The sequence below is a fragment of the Archocentrus centrarchus genome, chromosome 20, assembly GCF_007364275.1.
Source record: "Archocentrus centrarchus isolate MPI-CPG fArcCen1 chromosome 20, fArcCen1, whole genome shotgun sequence".
Lineage (NCBI taxonomy): Eukaryota > Metazoa > Chordata > Actinopteri > Cichliformes > Cichlidae > Archocentrus > Archocentrus centrarchus.
The window spans coordinates 21,055,358-21,072,162 of record NC_044365.1 but is presented as its reverse complement, the minus strand read 5'-3'; the positions used below and the strand labels follow the sequence as shown (position 1 = coordinate 21,072,162).

Sequence of the window (16,805 nt, the reverse complement as noted above, 5' to 3'; positions counted from 1 at the left end):
GATGTCAGTCTAACAACAAAAATCAGTCACAGTCTGACTTGTTTTTCCTTTAAATGCAATGAAACAGCTGCTGAGTGACTCAGGGCTATTGCAGTGAGACCCTTACCATAAACTAAATGTGTATAATTATACTTCTTGCTCCAAAAAATGTCATCCTGCAAATCACTGACATTTTCCACCAGAGGCTTTAGGCTGTGGAGCAAAAATGAACACATGAAACCAGAAGAAGCCATGCTATCCCATATGGTTCCCAACAGAACAGCAGTGAACAACAGCTAAACCACAACCTGAAATGATCTTACACTATGAAAAAAAACATATAATATTTTGTGATTAAAGAAAAAAAATAATAAATGCGATGTACTCATCCCAGAACAGTCTGGGATGAAAATCCTTCTGTAGGTTGTATTTTTTTCTAGCCGATACCCTTTTGAGTTAGTAAATTGAGGTGTTTGCCTTAGTGTGCACTCAACCCTTTTTCAAAGTTTATAACGAAAATGGGCAGTAAATTGAACAGACAGCATTGTTAAAGTACAGAGCATGTTTAAATGTGTTGAGTAAGTTAAAATAAAATGTATGCAGGTGTAATGTATGGGTGGTTAGCCACTCAAGCACAGCAGTCCAGTCAGCAACCAGGAAATGAATAATGAATCAAGAAACAAGTTTAATAAAACACATTTCCATATGCCACAAGGCTTATTTGACTCCAAAGAAGTTTTTTTGTTCAGTGCCTTCACAAAATCTTACAGGCGCACTCAAAAGTGAAACTCATTTTCCAAATTTACTTTTATACATTGACCAGAAATTGATTTGACAAGCTGCTGGGCATTTCAGAGAGCTTGGTTTGTATATTAAATCGCATTAAGTGTGTCAGTTCACAGGATTTTCTCCTTGTTTTTGAATTCCCTCAATATATCAGCATTCACAATGGGACTAGTCAATTTTTAAAGAATACTGAAAAGTGTGTCTCTCGTGCTTTTAGACAACACAGCTGGAATAGTGGCACGCAGGAGTACTTTTACCCGAAAAGATCGAACCCAGTACCTCTTGCCCGTGGTGGTGGTAGACAGTGGCTCTCCGGCTCTTTCTAGTACCAGCACTTTGACCATCAGTGTGTGCAGCTGTCAGCCTGCAGGGCATTGTCCCACAGGAGGGGTGGAAGCCCTCGCTCTTTCCATGGGGGTGAGCCTGCAAACCTTGTTAGGGATCCTGCTCTGCCTGGTAACAGTCACAGGTAAGCAAGCATAATGTTGCCATGCTGTACAACCTGTTTAAGTTTTGAATATCACATTCCTCCAATTTTGAGTTTTTTCTCTTAAAAATCCTAATTTAAAGATCTCAAACATGATGATTCACTTGAATGATGGGTGTTTGAATACAGAGCCCTAAAACATTGTTAGATAACTGGAAAACTGCTATACAGTGCTGTGAAAAAGTATTTGCCCCCTTCCTGATTTCTTATTTTTTTGTGTGTTCTCACATGTTTCAGATCATCAAACAAATTTAAAACCTACCTGGTCCTGTGTGAAAAAATTAATTGCCCCCCACTTGTTAAATCATGAATTAACTGAGATTAACCACATTTTTTGGAATGATGAGTTCAGTTTCACAGGTCACACCCAGGCCTGATTTCTGCCAGACCTGTTGAATCAAGAGAACCTGTCTGACAGAGTGAAGAAGGCTAAAAGATCTCAAAAAGCAACACATCATGTCACAACCTAAAGAAACTCAAGAACAGATAAGAAACAAAATCAGTTGTTCATTGGTCAACAGTAAGAATGAGACTGACCCAAAATAACACAAAGGCTCATCTCATGTTTGCCAAAAAACATCTTGGTGATCCAAAAGGACAAAAGTTTAACTTTTTGGAAGGTTTGCATCCCGTTACATCAGCATTAGTCAATCATGGTGGTGGTAGTATGATGGTCTGGGGCTGCTTTGCTGCTTCAGGACCTGGAGGATTTGCTGTAATTCATGGAACCATGAATTCTGCTCTTTACCAGAAAATCTTGGAGGAGAATGTCCAGCAATCAGTTTGTGGTCTGATGCTCAAGTGCACTTGAGTTATGCAGCAGGACAATAATCCAAAACATGCCTGTAGGTCCACCTCTTTATGGATTAAAAAAAAAAAAAAAAGAATGAAGGCTTTGGAGTGGTGCAGTCAAAGTCCAGACTTAAATCCAATTGAGATGATCAAAAACCCTCCAATGTGACTGAGTTAAAAGAATTCTACAAAGAAGAGTAGGCAAAAAATCTTCCACAGCGATGTGAAAGACAGTTATCACAAATGCTTGATTGCAGGTCTTGCTGCCAAGGGTGACAGAGACTGCATTTTGTCAGGGTTGGGGCTGTGGCAAGCAAGGCAGAGGGCCTCAATGCAGGACTCATAAGGCGAGGAGCTTAATAAGTCAAAGCTTTAATAGCAAAACGTAGCATGAACTTGGAACTTAGATATAAACATGAACTTGGAGCATAGACATGAACATAGCATAAAGCACACAGCGGGAAAAACCAACGACAAAGTGACAAGGAACTAAACAACACTGAGACCTAAAATACACTAGGTGACAATGAGGGAAAAGGAAACAGGTGAGAACACAGGTGAACGAAATACACTGACGCGACAAGGGGAAGTAAACCTAAACACAAAGCACAAGGAACACAAAATTGTCAAAATAAAACAGGAAGTGACCAAACGTAACACACACACACACACGCAGACCTAACACAGAAAACCATACAAAGGGAATCAAACCGTACACAAAGAAATGACAGTAAGGGAAACTAAACACAGAAGGGCCAAGACACAGAGACAACACACACAGGAACACAGGGAAGACCAGAACTAACATGGAAAACTGAACAGGAAACAAAGTGTAACACGTACAGGAAAATATATAAATGGATAGGCTCTGAATAATTAACCTACTTGCTGGACCAGGTTCTAGGCTCCTAGGAGGGTTAGGGCAGTGAGTGACATGCACAGAATGAATGGAGTCACGGATAGTGAACACAACAACTGTATTAATAACAATGAAAAAACACAATAGGAAAATATGTACAACACTGTAATAACCCAATAATAGATTGTTCTTGACTCTTTGAGTTCAATTTAGTTCAGTTCAGTTCAGCCGGCAATAATTAGTTAAGTCAGTAGGGTAAGTCAGTCAAGTCACTTGCTCCGTGCCAGGAGGCAATGTCTTAGGGCAGTAGCACGGCAATTGTCCTACCGCACAGTTGAGAGCTGATAGTGTGAAAGAACAACCCGTTCTTTGTAGGCCAAGGGTTGGGCCGCTCAGTTCCAGAATCTCAATGGGTGGCTCGCCATCCCCCTCGTCAGGGAGAAATCCATCGGATCCAGTCCAAGTTTCACGATGTCTAAAAAACCTAGCCTGTATAAATACAGGACCATCACAATAAGAATTCACTTTAGCTCAATATAGCTCAAGTATTTCTTAACTCAGTTTCTCATATCTTAACTGTACAGTTCAACCATGGAATATATTTCAAATCCAATTTCACTTCACATTCAGGCATACTACTTAAAATGTACAGGAATGTAATCAAGCAGTATGATGAACCATATAATTCAATAACATTAAATTCCAACTTAAAACCTAAGAGGAATAATCACAAATCAAATAGAAATGCATAAAAGTACATTTCTCCGGTGCAGCATTAGCTTATTTGCAATAAGACTTTGATGGTAACACACGCGTCCTGTATCACAGCTTAACACGGTTACAATAAATAAAATAAATGTTCAGCTTTAGCTATGCTTGAAACATGGCTTCAATAAAATAAACATTACAAAATATACAATTCAACTCAAGAACAAAACAGTACCAACATAAACTTAACATGGGTTACTAATATGTAGCACCCATTTCCCACAGCCATCAGGACTGCTGCCACATGTTGGCACTAATTAGCTGCTAATCAAGCTCCGATGCTATCTTAGTCTCCGAGCTATTTTTGCCTCTGCGCTAGCCCAGCCCAATTCACTCACCAAGACGCTCACACTGCTCGAAACCACCGAGAGGTCGGTTCCGTCTCTCTCACTCGCATACAGGTTTTTAGTCAACCAGGTTGTCGTGTTGTCCACTTCCTCCAGTTTATTTCCAAGCTAGAAACTCAGCTCGGCAGACACGCTGGCCTCTAGCCTCCTGCTCTCTGCGCTTCTGCAGCACGTACATGCCTCTGCTGCGTAGGTGGGCGGGGTTAGCAATTTCAGCCAATGGGGCTCAGATTACCAAAGATCAGTCCATAGAAGGTTTGAACAGAGGGGGGTATCTGTGATTGACACACAACTAAAACATGACATATGAATGATAGGGAGAAATGCGATTTTGAACCTACTGGGTTACACCCTCCCCTCTTAAATGTCATGTACGTCCCTGTACATGGCTACTCTGCCATGATCAGTGTCAGGGGCAAGGGAATCAGTCATCGCTTGGGTTAACCCTTGGAAAAGTGATTTGACAACTGTTAACATGGGATTTCCCAGCTCAGCATAATGTAGTCTTCGGGACGGCTGGCGATCTCTCTCAGATCTCCGGAGTTGAAGAGATTCTTGAGAGTCAATCTGCAGTGTCTCTGATTCACTGTGATCTGTCCCAGTATTCAATAGGTGCGTTCCGGTTCCTTTTTCCATTTCAGTTAAGTTGGTTTCAGGTTCGCTGTTCATTACAGGTGAGTTGGTTGCTTGCCTCTGTTCATCAGTCAGAGAAGACTTGGATGTCTGATTGTCTCCTGTAGATGTCTCAGATAAGTTATTTTCTGAAGGTACTTTCTCGGTTTGCTCCAAAGTTTCTGATCCAGTAGATTGTAGGCAGTGTTCTCCTGCAGGTTCTTTGTTTGTCTGATTTCCGGGCATTATTGGATAGTCGTAGATTTGGAAAAAATGTCTCTCTGTGATTTGTGGAGAATTGATCTCAAGACAAAAATCATTATCCTCTTCTTCAACCAATGTGTCATTATCGGGTTGGAAAGAACTTTGCCTTGTTTGTGGTTTACGGGGTTTGATCATTTGCTGAGGTTCATCCTCTGTGGGTGCTAGAAATCCACAAGGGAGCAAAAGATCCCTGTGAAGTGTTCGGGGAGGTCCATCTCCTTTCTCTGGTGTCACTGTGTAGACAGGTAAATTCTCTTTCTGTTTAGTGACAACATACACAGTCTGTTCCCATTTGTCCGCCAATTTGTGTTTGTCTCTAAGGCGAAGGTTACGAACCAAGACTCGGTCCCCCACATCCAGTGTGGACTCGCGGATGACTTTGTCGAACCTTTTCTTGTTTCTGTCAGCCACTTTCTGAGAGTTTTTTATGGCTATTTTGTAACTGTCTTCAAGGTGATTTTTCAGCTGTTTGACATACTGTGAATGAGATATGGACTGCTTGTTAATCTGTGGCAGTCCGAAAGCAATGTCTATGGGCAGACGGGGTTGTCTTCCGAACATTAACTGGTACGGGGAAAAACCAGTTACATCATTTCTTGTACAGTTGTAAGCATGAGTGAGTGGTTTCACATAGTCACACCAATGACGTTTTTCTGTGTCTTTTAGAGTACCAAGCATACCTAGTAGGGTACGGTTGTAACGTTCCACTGGGTTACCACGGGGATGATATGGACTCGTTCTGACTTTGTGTATACCAAGCAGCGAACAAAGTTCCTTTATGGTTTGTGATTCAAAGTCTCTCCCCTGGTCGCTGTGGAGTCGCTCTGGGAAACCGTAATGGACTAGGAATTGTTCCCACAAACACTTTGCGACTGTAGTGGCCTTTTGATTTCTCGTGGGAATGGCCACGGCATATTTGGTGAAGTGATCGGTTATTACCAATATGTCCTTCATGTTCTTACTGTCGGGTTCTACTGAAAGGAAATCCATACAGACCAACTCCATGGGTCTGGTGGTCTGAATGTTAACAAGTGGAGCAGCTTTATCAGGCAGGGCTTTTCTGCGGACACACCTCTCACAAGCTTTCACCTTGTTTTCAACATCTGCGGCCATCTTAGGCCAATAGAATCGGGATCGAATGAGCTCAAGCGTGCGCTCAGTTCCCAAATGTCCCATGTTGTCATGGAGATTTTGCATCACACTGGGTCTTAGAGCTTCAGGGAGGACAAATTGCAACAGGGTCTCTGATCCAGACTGACGCTTCCTGTAGAGCAGATCATTTTGAAGCTCTAACCGCTTCCACTCTTTCAAAAGCATAAGTAGATCAAGGGACTCAGCCTTCACGTTGGCTGAAGGACTAGCATCTGCTGCTATCAACTCAATGACTTTGCCAATGGCTGGGTCATTCCTTTGCATTTGGACAAGATCAGTGTGACTGTATTTGGGTAAGGTTAACAGATTACAGTCATCACCTTCCTCCTGAAACATTTCAGGAATAGCTGTCGCAGACATAGATAGTGATTGCACAAGTGCACAAGAAGTGGATTCAGATTGGGCTAAGACAATGTGTCTTTGGCATGTGGCAGCCACTGTGTCAGTATGAAGTTGGAGCTCAACCTCCTTAACTGAGGACAACAAGTGAGATCTGAATTTGTCAATGCGCTGACATTCTTCTTTGAAGATTTTATCATCTTCAGATTGACTTTGGGGCTTTCGAGATAGCCCGTCTGCATCCATATTTTGTTTACCAGCTCTGTATCTGATGTCAAAGTTATAGGTGGATAATGCAGCTAACCAGCGGTAACTAGTTGCATCAAGCTTAGCTGTCGTGAGAAGGTACGTCAATGGGTTATTATCTGTGATAACCGTGAATGTGGTTCCGTACAGATAATCATGAAATTTGTCTGTTATAGCCCACTTTAAAGCCAAGAACTCTAATTTGTGGGCTGGGTATCTGGCTTCACAACGGGATAAGCCTCGGCTTGCATAGGCGATAACCCGTGTGCTTCCATTCTGTTGCTGATAGAGGGCTGCACCAAGTCCAATAGTACTAGCATCTGTGTGTAACAGATATGAGAGCTTTGGATCGGCATAGCCCAGTACAGGTGAAGTGGTGAGTTTCTCAATTATGCCCTCAAACGCTCTCTGACACTCTGGACTCCAACGCCCACCAAAGGGCTCTTTGGGGTTCAAGTACTTCGGGTCATGGGGGGTGCTTTTACAGCCTTTACGTTTGGGTGGGTAGCCGCCTGTAAGGGATGTGAGGGGCTTAACTATTTTTGAGTAGTCCTTCACAAACCTCCGGTAGTAGCCGGTGAAACCCAAGAACGACTGTAGTTCTTTGAGAGTCTGGGGCCTTGGCCAGGTTTTTAATGCCTCGATCTTCTCAGGGTCAGTTTTCACCCCCTCTCTAGACACAATGTGTCCTAGGTAGCGGACTGAGGTTTGGAAGAACCTACATTTGTCAGGTGAGAGTTTGAGTCCATACCCCCTCAAGCGTTCGAGGACATGACCGAGCCTGGTTTCGTGCTCTTCAAGGGAACTTGAGAAGACAATTAAATCATCCAGAAAGACTAGGACTTCTCTGAGATTTATGTCTTTCATGCACTTTTCCATAAGCCTTTGGAATGTGCTAGGGGCATTCGTTATTCCCTGGGGCATACGGTTAAATTCAAAAAACCCAAAGGGGCACACAAATGCTGTTTTTGGTTTGTCTGTCTCATTCATCTCAATTTGATAATACCCCGACTTGAGGTCCATCACAGAGAACCACTGCGACCCAGCAAGAGCTGAAAGGGACTCCTCTAGATTGGGCAGTGCATAGGCATCACGGATAGTCTGAAGGTTAAGCTTCCTGTAGTCAATGCATAACCTTATATCACCGTTCTTTTTCCGAACCACCACAATGGGTGATGAAAACGGGGATTCAGATTCACGAATGATACCTGCATCTAAAAGGGCTTGTAGATGCTTTTTGACTGCCTCATAATCATGAGGATGAATGGGTCGGGATCTCTGTTTGAATGGGGTTTCATCTTTCAGGTTAATGTGATGTTGGATTTTTGAGGCATGCCCAAAATCGAGTTCATGCTGAGAGAAAACATCAGAGAAACTGTTCAGCTTTGCAGTTATCCTTTGCTTCCATTCCTCGGATAATGGTGAAACACCAAAATCGAAGCTCAGCTTAGAGTTTAAGGTCTGCTGCTGGGATGAACGTGTTGCAGAGACCTTTTGGCCACTTTTCTCTGGTTCAGGGCATGGAATGATGCAATCAGGGGTCGCTAACTCAGCAATCACACAATTGGTGGGTAGTGTAATATCATGGTTAGTTTCATTTCTGAGTAGTACAGGGACTTTATATGGTCCTCGCTTTGGTAAGGTGATAAGACAGCAATCAACAAAAATACCCCCGGGTAGGGGAGAGGTAGTTGGTTGCTCAATGAGTGCGCACTGGTCCGGGTTAACTTGATTAGCATACACAAAGCCTTCAACCAGTAGTTTCTGGTTGGCTGGCAGGACTTCCTGAGTTCTGCCTTTCAGCTTAACGAAACCAATCCTGCCACTGTCACTCTGTCTTTTTCTGATTTCCAGTGTTTTTAACAACTGCCAGTAACCATAAGAAAGTGACAGTGAGTGGGGTAAAGTGACCTTGTCAATTTGCTCATACAGGGGATCAAGTGTGTTTGTGCCAATTAGCAGGGGTGTATCTGAGTTTGAACGGAGGTCAGGTACAACTAAAGCTAGGGTAGGCAGTTCAGGCTCAGTCTCAACAAAATCTTTTGGAAACTTGATGCTTGCTTCCACATATCCCAAATAGGGGACTGACTGACCATTTGCTCCTTCGACCTCAAGGAGATCAGTGATTGGCTTGATAGGGTGGTCAGATAAATGTTCTTGATAGAATGATTTGGCAATGGTCGTTACTTGTGAGCCTGTATCAAGCAAACAATTGCAATCAACCCCATTGATAGCAACCTTGGCTGTACATTTTCTGCCCACAAGTCTTTTTGGGAGTTTTGGTTTCTGGTTTACCTTAGTTGTTAAGCATGCAGCTTCTTTTGTCTTGGTTTTAGTGGGACGATATTTAGGCTTAGCTCCTGTTTGTCCCACAACAGAAGCTTTTCCTAGTTTAAATCAGGGTGTTCACTGACTTTGTGGTGGTGTTCCCACTCTCGCTGCTTTTGTTTGAAGGCATTTCTTTTATAGCTACTAGTGCTGGGTTGTGGCCATTGCTGCAGCTGGAAGCAATATGGCCGTCCTCCCCACATCTGAAGCAATACCCGGGTTTAGGCTTGGGCATCGATACATTTATCTGTTGTGTCTCTCTCGATTCAACTTGGCTTTTGTTTTTATGCTTTGTCCCCTTAGGGTGCCTCTTGGACTCTTGCCCTGTTTTTTCAGCTTTGAGTTGTGCTATTTGAGTCTGGAGGTCTGTAATTTGCTTTTGAAGATCAGCAGAGGTGTCATTAATTGCAGGCTCTAGGCCGTTCCTACCTGATGAGCACGTGGACTGCATATTGGAGAAAACTCGTGGTTTTTGCATCCCCAGATGCTGTTTCATGCGGGTGATTTTACTTGCCTGTTTATCTTCTTCTGTCCGCAGTAGGAGAAGTAGCTCAGCAAATTGAGGTGGGTCATTCTTCCTTTGTTCAAGCTGGAGGCTGGCGATCAGCGGACTGTCCCAACAGCCTCGGCAAAATTGCCTCAGAAGTTGTTTGTTTGCATCACCTGGGGCAATTCCATTTCTGCTTATGACTAAGTTTAAGGCGGTGTGTAATCTCTGCAGGAAGTCTGAGGGTTTTTCACCAACATTCTGGTTGGTGTTCAAGAAACGAGCAAAGAGTTCATCACCATCTTCCACAGCAGCATAAGCAGAGTCAAGAAGTTCAAGGTAAGTGTTTGGGCTTGCTTTAGGCCCGAGAGATTTCACAATGTTGGCTGCAGGAGGAGCCAAGCTTTCAGCAATTTTCCTCACGATCTGGGTTTCTGAAAGTAAGGGATCAGTCAAGCAGAATTCTACACTCCTACGCCAGGTGTCATAATCGGTTTCAAAAGTAGGATGTGGAACTCTTCCCGAAAAGGGTTTCAACTTGCAAGGTAAGTTCGGGGTTGAAGCTATGTCACTGCTTTTAACAATGTGTTCAACAATGACACGTTGTACCTCAGGAGTGCTTAATAAACTGGCAGGTACCTGTGATTCAACAGTTTCTGTGATTGGGTGAGGGTCATTATGAACAACACTGGCATGTTCACTAGTTGGTGACACAGGAGATGAGGCTGGGGGTGTTTCAGTAGAAGGCAATGGCTCTTCGACTGAGTGGCCAACAGTGTCAGCATGGATCGTTCCTCCCAATGACTCCCCAATCTTAGCCAGTTCCTCCCTCAAAATGCTTTCAAATGAACGGTTGCTTCGCAACGCCATATCTTTTAACTCTGACAGGTAAGTTGCTGTTGCAGAAGCACCAGACTCAATGCTATAAGCGCTGGCTAGGCTTTGAATGTGGTGAATAACCTCTGGTTTTGCAGTGCATGGTCTGTCAAGAGGTAAATAGCTTTTTTCCAGTTCTTTAGCAGTAGCTTCATGCTGAAACTCTACAATGACCTTTACTGTACCTGTAGTGTGAACTTCAACTAGCCTATTGACAGGACCAAACTGTTTCAGGAAGTCAAAAACTTCATTGTCGATTTCACTGTTAGATAGACCACTGACTAAAACAGAATTTTGAACTTTAACATTCTGAGTTTTCACAACTTCCATTGTTAAGATACCTTTCTGTTCAGCAATGTGGATAGCCAAGTAGCTGTGAAGCTCCAGTCACTCTGGCTTAAGTCACTCAACGGTTGGATGTAAAACTTTAGAAAAGCCACAATTAACCCTCCTGGCTGGCTCGCCAAGTCTGTAACACGTACAGGAAAATATATAAATGGATAGGCTCTGAATAATTAACCTACTTGCTGGACCAGGTTCTAGGCTCCTAGGAGGGTTAGGGCAGTGAGTGACATGCACAGAATGAATGGAGTCACGGATAGTGAACACAACAACTGTATTAATAACAATGAAAAAACACAATAGGAAAATATGTACAACACTGTAATAACCCAATAATAGATTGTTCTTGACTCTTTGAGTTCAATTTAGTTCAGTTCAGTTCAGCCGGCAATAATTAGTTAAGTCAGTAGGGTAAGTCAGTCAAGTCACTTGCTCCGTGCCAGGAGGCAATGTCTTAGGGCAGTAGCACGGCAATTGTCCTACCGCACAGTTGAGAGCTGATAGTGTGAAAGAACAACCCGTTCTTTGTAGGCCAAGGGTTGGGCCGCTCAGTTCCAGAATCTCAATGGGTGGCTCGCCATCCCCCTCGTCAGGGAGAAATCCATCGGATCCAGTCCAAGTTTCACGATGTCTAAAAAACCTAGCCTGTATAAATACAGGACCATCACAATAAGAATTCACTTTAGCTCAATATAGCTCAAGTATTTCTTAACTCAGTTTCTCATATCTTAACTGTACAGTTCAACCATGGAATATATTTCAAATCCAATTTCACTTCACATTCAGGCATACTACTTAAAATGTACAGGAATGTAATCAAGCAGTATGATGAACCATATAATTCAATAACATTAAATTCCAACTTAAAACCTAAGAGGAATAATCACAAATCAAATAGAAATGCATAAAAGTACATTTCTCCGGTGCAGCATTAGCTTATTTGCAATAAGACTTTGATGGTAACACACGCGTCCTGTATCACAGCTTAACACGGTTACAATAAATAAAATAAATGTTCAGCTTTAGCTATGCTTGAAACATGGCTTCAATAAAATAAACATTACAAAATATACAATTCAACTCAAGAACAAAACAGTACCAACATAAACTTAACATGGGTTACTAATATGTAGCACCCATTTCCCACAGCCATCAGGACTGCTGCCACATGTTGGCACTAATTAGCTGCTAATCAAGCTCCGATGCTATCTTAGTCTCCGAGCTATTTTTGCCTCTGCGCTAGCCCAGCCCAATTCACTCACCAAGACGCTCACACTGCTCGAAACCACCGAGAGGTCGGTTCCGTCTCTCTCACTCGCATACAGGTTTTTAGTCAACCAGGTTGTCGTGTTGTCCACTTCCTCCAGTTTATTTCCAAGCTAGAAACTCAGCTCGGCAGACACGCTGGCCTCTAGCCTCCTGCTCTCTGCGCTTCTGCAGCACGTACATGCCTCTGCTGCGTAGGTGGGCGGGGTTAGCAATTTCAGCCAATGGGGCTCAGATTACCAAAGATCAGTCCATAGAAGGTTTGAACAGAGGGGGGTATCTGTGATTGACACACAACTAAAACATGACATATGAATGATAGGGAGAAATGCGATTTTGAACCTACTGGGTTACAAAAGGCAAACTAAAGTCATAATACTAAACTACAAACAACGAGAAATAAAACCAAACAGAACTTCACAAAAAGAAACTCAAAACACTGGGCCACCGGACCAGGACCATGACACATTTTGTATTTACTCAGGTTATTTTTGTGTAATATTAAAATTTGTTTGATGAGCTAAATGTGACAAGGATGCAAAAAAAAAAAAAAAAAGAAAGAAATCAGCAAGGGGCAAATACTTTTTCACAGCATTGTAACAATTTACCGATGGTGACTCAAGAGTTTCTTAAAATAGAAATTTAGATTTTATTAAGAATAATTTAATTCCATCAGTTGAAGAACTTTTGCACAGCTACAGTTCTTTCTGACTGAGGTTTGGAGAAAGTGTGGAAACATTATAAAGCATTTACAGAAAATCATAATTTTCCACTTTGAAATAACGCTTCAGAGTTGATGTAATGTCACTAGAAAGGCTGACTGAAATGACAGATGTCTAACCAAACAAAAGTATTCCATTTAAAATAACCACTCTTCACAGAAGAGAAACCCCTGCCACTCACTATTACTTAGAAACAAGAAAACTAGTAGATTAAAAACTCCCAAGATGATGGAGTTTCATTACGTCAAATGGTAATTCCACTGAAACTTTGTTGTTAAATCAAGTCACTCTTTTCCAGCAGGTCTGCTAAGCTAAAGCAGTTCCAGCTCACATCACCTTGGCAAGTATATGAATGTGTTTTAAACAGTGGGATTTTTTCATTAACAGATTTGCACTTTCATTTGAATCTGCCTTTTAAGACTCACCAGCGTGCCTTTAACACACACTTTTAAAATGCTGAAAGCTTGCAGAGCAATGATGTCAGGTAATGTGCATATTGGTTGCAATACATCAGTAGCAATGCCATCCTGGGACACTGATGGGTTTGCATAGTGAAGAGCTTTATTATGACCTCGGCTGCTTTGTGTCCTCCCTGTGCCCATCACATGAAAGATTAATGACAAAACCTGCTATGCTAACATTCTGTCGGATGAGAACAATAGTCGGTGAAAACGCGGCAGAAGAAAATAACAACAGTTTTAATATTCTGTGCCACATGGAGCAAAAGAAGGAACACTGACTTTGTGTGTGAGCTGAAATTAAAAAAAGAAAAAAATTATAATTTATTGCCTAATTTGCCCTCATTTATATTTTTTGCATCCACAAAAAACAAATCTGGCTGCTGTTATTTTTGGTGCGCTTGTACATTCAAAGTGCATGCTCCATCAGGCACCGTAGTTTTTTTTTTTTTTTTTTCCCAACAAAGCTCATGGCCTGGTGTTTAACTGTAATGATCTCCTACTGTGTTGTGTCTGCAGTGCTGTCAGTTGTAATGCTGATGGTGAGGAGACACAGGAGAAAACAGCAGGTGGAACGTGAGGTGGAGGTGAAGGAGCTGGAGCTGCCTGAGACTGTGTCGCAGAAGGTGCTTTATTACGGGAAATCTGGAGTTGGAGGAGCAGAGCTGGACTTCTGCCAGCCTACTGTCCCACTGCGCCCCCACCCCAGGAGAAAGGAGAGGAGGCTGCGAAGGGAAGATGTCAGGGCCAGCATACGAATGTCCCTCCGAGAGTCACACCTCATTGGCCCAGAGGACGAGGTCTTCAGGCAGTTTATTCTGGACAGGCTGGCAGAAGCTGATCAGGATCCGTACGCTCCTCCGTTTGACTGCCTTCGAACTTATGCATATGAGGGGTCAGGGTCTCCCACAGGGTCTCTGAGCTCATTGGATTCTTCTACTTTGGAGCCTGAGCAGCCTGTTTGTAATCCCAGACCATCTTTAGCAAGACTCACACCGTGGTATGTTGCAAGAGAGGAGGACACAATCTTTTAAGCTATTCTATTTTTAAACAGCTGTTCTTACAGTTTTTTGCATGATAGACCAGGGCAGTGCATGTCCAAGAGGCACTCTTGAGCAACATACATACAGAATGCATGTTAGGCTAATTGCTGATCCTAAATTGGCTGTAGGTGTGAGTGTTTCTGTCTGTCTCTCTGTTAACCCTACGATAGACTGCTGACCTGTCCAGGATGTACCCCACCTCCTGCTTTATGACAGATGTATTAAGAGCCGACTTGAACAAAAAAGTTTGGCATTTTGTGAAAGCGAATTTTCCCCTCTGAGAAAGTGTATTTATCAAAATGTCAGTCTGCTGCATTCCTTTAAGGATAAGATCAAGCTGTATATAAAAACAGCTACTGCGAGCATGAAACATTTTGTTTATCTTGTGTATCACTGTTCAATAACATAAATAACTTAAACATCATGTTTTTTTTATTACAATTGAGACTGAGAGCATAATTAATCACTAAGTTGATTATGTTGACTGCGTCACTGATTTAAATGACCCGGGCATGAAATATTGACCTGCCATTTTGCATTAATCAAACGATCAGAGGTCAGGGTGCAATGTTGGATGCAGTCACCAATATCTTCAGAGACTGCACTTTGCATCCTGTTTCTACTCAAAGCCAGTGATAGTTGTGTCATGACCTTTTTCTTCTTAAAGCTTAAATTTCTGTTTTTATTGGCTATATCGGGGAAACAGAACAGGCTGAAATGACAACAGTGCCATGTTGTTGTTTATCCTATAAAGCTGTTACAATACATACTTTGGGAGCAGTCGCCTTTTGATCAAACGGTATCGGGGAGTCCAAATTGTAGTCAAGTCAATATTTGCTTGTAGCTGTGTTTTGTCCTCCACCAACAGCCGATGAAAATTAAATGGCTCCTTGGAATCTTAACTTGGTGACTGTGTTCAGCTGTGAGCTGACGAGCTGTTGTTTTGCATTGAGTAGGCAGTGCAGTGTGGGGGTTTTTCTTTAGTTTTTTGCTAAAAACAGCTCCCCGCCGCAGCAGGAAAATAGGCTGCTGATAACAGTGTTCTTAGGCTGGAAAACTGAAACAATGACTTTAAATGAGCTAAAGTGTTTCTCAAGCTGAAGAAAATGCTAGGCCACTTACATGACATTGGTTTATCCCTACACGCAGTCCCTTGACTTTGTGCACCATCATTACTTGTAAAAAGAAAAAAGTTTACCAAGTTTTACTTCCTAATGATGACTAGAATTCATAAAGATGGCAGATCAGACTATTAGAAAATCATCTCATCTGTTTATGAAAAGTTACACATGTCACACATGACAATATTAACTGAAGTATTGAATGCTATCTATATTCAACTCTTGTCAGTTTTTCTTTATTTCTTTCAGAATTTAATTAAAAAAAGGTAAACTTTCATATATTCTATATTTATTACATATAAAGTGAAATATTTTAAGCCTTTTTTTTTTTTTTACTTTGATGATTATGGCTCATAGCTCATGAGAAATCCAATATCACAAATGATTAAAAATTCCATTTCAGTTCGAGTAAATTACTATTCAAACAGTATGAATGCCCTTTAACTCTCACTTTAGTTCAGTATATTCAACCACAATCATGGGGAATACTGCTGACTTGACTATTGTCCAGATGACAATTATCGGCACCCTCCATGAGGAGGGTAATCCACAGGTCACTGCTGAAAAGGCCGGCTCTTCAGATGAAAAATTTTACATTTCTTTTGGAAATCAAGATCCTGAAGTTTGGAAGAAGAGTGGAGAAGAGTGGAGAGGTACAGAATCCAAGGTGTTCAAAGTCTAGTGGGAGGTTTTCCACAGTCTCTGATGAATTGGGGTGCCATGTCATCTACTGGTGTTGGTGGTGGTTGGTTCAGTTGTCTACAATGAGATTTTAGAGCAGCCAACTCACCTGGCCTGCTCCCCATGGAGAATCTATTGGAAATTGTTATGAAGAAGATGAGGAACACCAAACCCACAAATACAAATGAGATGAAGGTCACTATCAAAACAACCTGGGCTTTGAGAACACCTCAGCAGATCGCATCCATGCCACACCACACTGATGTAGTAATTTGTGGGAAAAGAGCCTCAACCAAGTACCGGGTATATAAAGGAACATACGTTTAAGAATCTGGTCATTTCTGTTATAATTCTTATAAACCGAGATGCTGGATTTCTGATTTTCATGAGCTAAAATCCATAATCATCAAAAATAAAGCAAAAATCAATTTCCACTTCATGAAAGTTTACCTTATTACTTTGTACTAGATGCTCTAGTAAATGACAAGACTTGTATTTACATTTGCATTTTACATTATGAAATTATGTAAGTAAATACACGTCTCCTGGATGTGTATATCCCAGTGTATTTTTCTACACAGAAATTATGCTTCCTGATTTTTTTCCTCTCATGCTCACATAAATTATAGTTTATAAGTACACTGAGAGTATTTCCCAAATTTCACAAAATTTCCCCTCTGTGGGACAATAAAGGCTGTTTCTTCTTCTTCTGAAATATCAAGTTTTTTTTTTAACATGTATTGTGCTGTATAATATGGCCCCTTTCTTTATGTGTTAAGCCAATCAGCATGTGGGTGACAAAGAAAGAAAGGAAGTTTGAGAGAGGAGAAAATGTTGGGCCAAGGCTTGG

The 16,805-nt window shown here is 41.8% G+C and overlaps 1 protein-coding gene across 5 annotated transcripts in view; it reads left to right on the top strand.

Annotated features, from left to right (window-relative positions):
* Positions 1 to 14,499, top strand: part of cdh19 (cadherin 19, type 2) — a 38,004-nt gene extending 23,505 nt beyond the window's left edge. For 3 of the 5 annotated variants that reach the window (XM_030756026.1, XM_030756025.1, XM_030756027.1), the window contains 2 exons: positions 983 to 1,234; positions 13,630 to 14,499. In XM_030756026.1, the coding sequence (XP_030611886.1) occupies positions 983 to 1,234; positions 13,630 to 14,144 (767 nt within the window). In that variant the 3' untranslated portion in view covers positions 14,145 to 14,499. Of the gene's footprint in view, positions 1 to 982; positions 1,235 to 12,950; positions 12,993 to 13,629 lie in introns of all 5 variants that reach the window. The other 2 variants (XM_030756029.1, XM_030756028.1) reach the window with 2 other exon arrangements.
* The last annotated feature ends 2,306 nt before the right edge of the window (positions 14,500 to 16,805 follow it).